The following is a 6,000-nucleotide window of genomic DNA, read 5'->3' on the forward strand; positions in this document are numbered from 1 at the left end:
GAAACATGAGAGAGGGAGAGAGAGGGGGAGAAAGGGGGAGGGGGAGAGGGAGAGAGAGGGAGGGGAGAGAGAGCGAGAAGGGGAACTCCTGGAAGATAGGCTGCCAGGATCTGTGAACCTCCCGAGCTCCTCCTACATGACCTTCAGCACGCTCACTGGCAAATAAAAACAAGCAGTGCTCACATTGGGTGAGGAAGCAGCTCCAAGTCACGCTGTTGCTCTGCCAGAGACCAAGGCCTCGAAACAGAAGCCAGCCTGGGTTCTGGCTGGACACCCCCAGGAATTCAGGCAAGCCCTGGGCTCCTCGCCCCACCCTTCATCCAGAACAGCCCATGTGCAAATGCAGCGCAGGTGAGAGAATTTCAAACCCAAGGGTGTCCCTGCGACACAGCTACAGGAGGGTGAGAAGTTCTCATTCTCTACGGGGGGAAGAACTCAGCTTCCATTTATTTGCATTTCCTTTCCCATCTTTAAAGTCAATTCACTCAAAAGATGCTGACGAGCCTGGCCAGGTGGCTCAGTGGTTGAGCATCGACCTAGGATCCCTGAGATTGCGGTTCGATTCCCAGTCAGGGCGCAGGCCTGGGTTCTGGGCTCAACCCCCCAGTAGGGGGCGTGCAGGAGGCAGCTGATCAATGACACTCTCATCACTGACGTTTCTCTCTCTCTCCCTCTCCCTTCCTCTCTCTGAAATCAATAAAGGCATATTAAAAAAAAAAAAAAAGATGTTGATGAGAATGGGAGGGACCCCTCACCTCCACCCCCCCAGTACAAAACCTCCAAAGAAGGCTCTTTTCATCTCTTTGGCAAATTCCCAGCCCTCCGGTTCGACACCCCCTTCCTCACACCCTCAGAGGGCAGAACAGGGAGGAGAAAAAGAAACGGGGAGGGCGGGGGGGGGGACACAAGAAACGGAGTTCCAGGACAAGCTTGTCCTTTCGGGGTTCAATGGTGACCTGGGATCTGGGTGTTGGCAGGGCGTCCATGACATCATCATTTTGGATTCTTAATAAAAAGACAACTTTCCCATAGCCAAGCACTCTCCTTCCCACCCTTTCTATGGGGAGTTGAAACACAAGCTTCTAAAATGCTGCAAACACATCACAGCTGCATTTTCAGATGCTGCATTTGGGCCCTGCCCTTAAGGGGCTGCCCTGGTTACCGCCCCTTTGAAAGAGGCCCTGGATAAGCTCCGGGTGATTGAAATTTCCTGCGTAACCTTGACCACTCGGCCAGCTCCCGTTACAGCCCTGGACACAGTGCAGAGTCGGTTTCTTCCGGGCCTTCTCACTCTGCTTTTAAAATCAGGCCACTATGCTGTTGGTTCGGGCTATCCAGTAACACACTTGGAAATGGAGAGGGAGCTTTCTCTGGCCCGGCTGATGCCGCCTCTGGCTTCCCACAGTCATTAGAAAATTCTCTTTCTTCTACAACTCACCATTGAGGAGCCAGGACACAAAGACAAATGACCCCACGCCAAGAACCCAACATGCGCACAGGCCGCCGGGAAGGAAGGGTCCGGTGTTTTTTGTTGTTTTTTTTAAAATCTTGAAAATGTAAGAAATCCCCAGGCAAAATACTTTTGAATACAAGAAATCACATTTAAAAGATCAAAGCGCATTTCGCAGTATCTGCAAGAATCTCTGTGGCCCCGACGAAAGAATGAGCCAGCTCTGTGCCGGCCAAGCCAGGTTCCCAGCGAACTCCGCACGACATCAGAATCTGGATCTCGCAATGCTGATTAAAAGCGAAGATCTTACTGGAAATAACTGTACTCTGGGCACCAGTGGGGGGGTTTCTGTGGGGCCAGCTTTGTTTTTCTAGTTAGGCGGCAACTCCATTGGAATTAGGATTGGGCTTTGAGAAGATGATCCCCTTTCTGCTGCGGGGGGGGGGGGGGTCGTGCTGGCTTTGGTTAGGTCTCTGACATTCCTAACTCACTCAGATAACCTGGATTGGTTAAGAGTCTGACGTCCATAAGTCTGCGGGTCTCCTTGGAGGGACCTTCCTCGCACTGCCCAGGAGGTGGGGGAGGAGACAGTCACAGTGCCCCAGGGTCTGGACCTGTCCGCTCACTCGCACTAATGGGTTGAATGGGGCCCCCCCAAATTCATGGGTATCCAGAACCTCAGAATGTGACCTTATTTGGCAATAGGGTCTTTGCAGATGTACTAAATTAAGATGAAGCCACACTGGGTTAGGGTGGGGCCTAAAGCCAATGCCTAGTGCTCTGTTAAGAAGGCCATGTGGAGACACTCAGGGAGGACACCATGTGACATCCAGGCAGAGCCCTGATGTGCCTGTGGTCGCTAGGTCAGACCAGCACCCACTGCCACACCCTGGACTCCCTGCTTTCCTGCCATCTCGAGCCCCCTCTGGGTGGCCAGCTGGCTCTGGGACCTTCTCCGTCTGAGCTTATTAGCCCAGCAGGGCCCCCTGCACCCTGCTGCCCCTGCCCAGGGGGACAGGCTGGGGGCCCCCTCCTACCTGGGAAGGCTGCTGTGGGGCTTGGCATTTGGGGACTTGCCACCTGCCCTGGCCTGGGGCGGTCAGGGTCCCTCATAAGATGAGGGGTGTGTCCATCAGCTAGGGTCTGCCATGTTCGGGGCACCAAGGGTGGATGAACACTTAACCCCGAGGTGTCCAAGTGACAAAATCTCCCAGCCAGAGGAGCCCCTGACCCTGGTGGGGTTGGGAGAGTAAGGTTTCAGCTGCCTCCCTGGTGTGGGAAACTCGGAGAAGCCTCTGCAGGGTGCTCACTGACTCGGCTGAAGGATGCTGAATTTGTGGAAGGGGGGGGGCAAGGGGTCCCTGTTTTTATAGGGTCTGGGTAGCCTGAAGGTGGGGCAGGGTGGGGAGGCTCTGGCCTCGGACAAAAGACAGGTAGCTGGCTTAAGAGAAAGAAATGAAGCACTGCTGGCTTTGCCTTAGCACCTAGATCCAGCCATACCTGACACCACCTGCCTTGTTACTGTGGGGGCTCCCTTTGTTACTCTTAGGCACCCGACTAACAAATTCATCCTCTCACAGACTCTTCAGCAGGAAAATAATAATAATAATAATAATAATAATAATAATAATAAATAAATGAAACCCAAATCACTGCAAAGCAACCTGAAGAGGGGCCCCAAGATATCTGCCCTCCCTGAATCCAGCTGGGCGGGGGAACTGCCGGTCCTCCCACGATGAAAGGCATAACCCCAAACAAATAAAGGGGCTCTGACAAACCACTGCCCCAGTCGCGGGCATTCTTTCGCCCCAACTCAGCTCTCCTAACTGCCCAACTAGCCCCATCAGGGGTGCAGGCCGGAGAGCAGTGCCTGGAAGCCAGGGACTGGGAAATAGGAAACGGGGTGTCAGGCGGGCGGAGGAGGCGCGGTGGCCTCGGCGCTGGCGCTGGACAGCAGCCCAGGGCCAGGCGGGGGCCGAGGCCGGCCACACAGCGCCCTTAAATAGAACCTCCGCGCCCGGCACAAGCATTCCAAGCGCTTTTTAAACCTCCCCAACCCAGCGTGACCTGGCCGGCGGTCCCCGCCCTCCAGGCATTTTTCTGGCCTCGGCCTCAGTCTGGAAACAGTATTAATAGCTCGGCTAGGAGCTGACGGTGCGCAAAATAACGTATGGCCTTAAAAGGCGGGGAGGGTTCCTGCTCCCATTCCCCAGATGAGGAAACCGAGGCCCCGGGAGCTCGCCGGCTGCAAGGCCGATAGTGGGGGCGCTGGCCGCCGCCTCCCGCCCGGTGGGGCTCGCCCGGCGGGACCCGCTGCCAGCGGCCGTGTCCGGTTCCGACGGGCGCCAAAGACGAGGCGACGCCCGCGGGAGGCTCCGGGGCCCGCCGGCTCCAGGGACGCCCCGATCTTTCTGCAAAGGGTTTAAGCAACTCCCAGGTCCCAGCCTCCGTCGGGACATCAGACCCCGCGCGGCAGCCAAGGGTAACCTTCCTCTTTTATGTTACGAGACAAGTGGAGCGGGCTAGTTTCCCTGGGGAGGCGGAGGCTGGCGGCGGAGGCGCGGCGCGTTTCGGTTTCCTAGAAGTTGCGCTCGGAGCGAATCTCCGAACCCGCCGGGGAGGGGGCGGGATCCGGGCGGGGCAGGGGGCTCGGGCTCGGGCTCGGGCGCCCCAGGGACGCTTCTGAGCGGGGTCTGCGGGTCCCTCTCGGTGCCTGCAGCCCGGTCGCGTCCCCACGCGCCGGCGTAGACTCGGGACGCGCGGGACCTGGGGCGTTGGGTCAAATGCCAAGGGCACCCCCCCGGGGGCTCCTGCACTATCCCACCCTGCCCGCCAGCGCCTGGCCTGGGACTGCGGCCGGAAAGACGGGCCCCCCGCCCCCTCGCCCCCTCCCTCCGGGCCCCCAGGCGCACGGCCGTCGGGGCGCACGGCGCGGGGCGCGCTCACTGTTTGAACTTGCTCTCCAGGTCCTTGATGAGGCGCCGGCTGAAGTCCGGGAACTCGGTGTACGGGTTGAAGACCTTGCAGCGGCGGGGCCGCGCCGCGCCCTCGTTGATGTCCAGCCGTCGGCTCAGCTGCGCGTTCAGCTCGGCGTCGGCGCGGGCAGCGGGCGCCCGGGCGGGCGGCTCGGGCTGCGGCTGCGGCTGCGGCTGCGGCTCGGGCTGGGGCTCCGGGGCCGGGGCGGCGCGGGCTGCGGGCTGCGGGCAGCCGCCCTGCGCTCCCCCGCCCTGCAGCCTCCTCTGCAGCATGCGCGCCAGCTCCTCGCTGGACATAGCGGCGTGTCGGGGACGCGGGACGCGGGACGCGGGGCCCGGCGCGGGGACTGGCGGGCAGCGCGCTCCTCTCGGGCTCGCGGCCCTGCGACTCTGCCCCGCCGGCCGCGAACCGGCGGTTGGGTGGACCTGCGGGCGAGTGACGGGGAGGGCAGGGCGGGGCCGAGGCTTTAAGGAGGCGCCGGGCCGGGGGACGGCCCGCCCGCCGGAGGCCGCAGGTGTCTGCGCGCCCCGGGCCCGCTCCCCGCTCCCCGCGGCTCCGGGCCTCTGACCAACTCCGACCTCGCTGCCCGCGCCCGCTCCGGGGGGGCCCGGGGACCCTGAAGTCCCGGGGGAACGGCCGTGGGAAAGTTTCACGGCCGTCCGGGTGACGCCTTTCTCGTCCCCAGAAGCGCCCCAACTGGAGGCGCTCGCGGCCCAGGACAGGCTGGGGGGGCGGGGCGAGCGCCCCTGGTGTCACCCGCGTGGCCCCACGGCTCAGGGTGGCTCCCAGCGGTTCTGAGATTTGAGGGGGGGAGGCCCCCGCGGGGAGCGCGGGGCGGGGCCGCTGCTTTTCAAACATGCGTGGAAAAGAAATAAATGTTTGCAGAACATACTAAAAATACTAAGAACAAATAAGCGAACAGGACAGGGGCCAGGCGGCTGGACGGAACCCGTGGTGCCCCGCGGGTCAGGGGCGCGGCGGCCCCAGGGGCTCCTGCTGATCCTGCGAAACGGGGGAAAAGGGGGGAAAAGGGCTCGAGATAAAGAAACGTGCCGCATTTTAACAAGCGGGTAAAAGCAGATACAGGCGCCACCCTCCCGCGCAGCCCGGGTGCGGGGCCGCGTCGCGTCCGCCCAGACCCGCCGCGGTCCGCGCGCCCCGCTCCCGGCGCCACTGCGCCCCCGCCCGGCGGGGGGTGCCCGCGACGCCCGCCGCCTCGCGCCGGCTGTGCGGGGCCTGCGCGCGCCCCGCCGCGATTGCGGGCGTCCGCGAGGGTCTAATGGGGGAGGGCAGGGTATTTTCTTTTTAAAGAGGTAGTAGGGAAACTATTACGTCTTGAAATAAAGGAATCAAATACAATCTTTTTAACACCCCTGCCTAACGATGTGATGGGTGAAATGGCCAGGAGAAGCCAGGGTGCCACCGGCCCCCCACAAGAAGCTGGAGAGATCCCTCCCTTTGCTACCAGCATCCACCTGCTTTCCCCCAGCGATCCCCCTACAGGTTTTCTAGGAGGCCCAAAGTTACTTCTTTTCTCCAGGTCTTTTTCAGGTTTCTGGTTGGAAAACCCTCGA

The 6,000-nt window shown here is 61.2% G+C and overlaps 1 protein-coding gene across 1 annotated transcript in view; it reads right to left on the bottom strand.

The window, feature by feature from the left end:
- The window catches only part of EFHD1 (EF-hand domain family member D1), a 31,382-nt gene extending 26,660 nt beyond the window's left edge, over positions 1-4,722 (bottom strand). Inside the window, exon 1 of the mRNA XM_087819357.1 lies at positions 4,397-4,722. Within this exon, the coding sequence (XP_087675483.1) occupies positions 4,397-4,722 (326 nt within the window). The remainder of the gene's footprint in view (positions 1-4,396) is intronic.
- Between the last annotated feature and the right edge of the window lie 1,278 nt (positions 4,723-6,000).

The sequence above is a fragment of the Miniopterus natalensis genome, chromosome 8, assembly GCF_054644295.1.
Source record: "Miniopterus natalensis isolate mMinNat1 chromosome 8, mMinNat1.hap1, whole genome shotgun sequence".
Lineage (NCBI taxonomy): Eukaryota > Metazoa > Chordata > Mammalia > Chiroptera > Miniopteridae > Miniopterus > Miniopterus natalensis.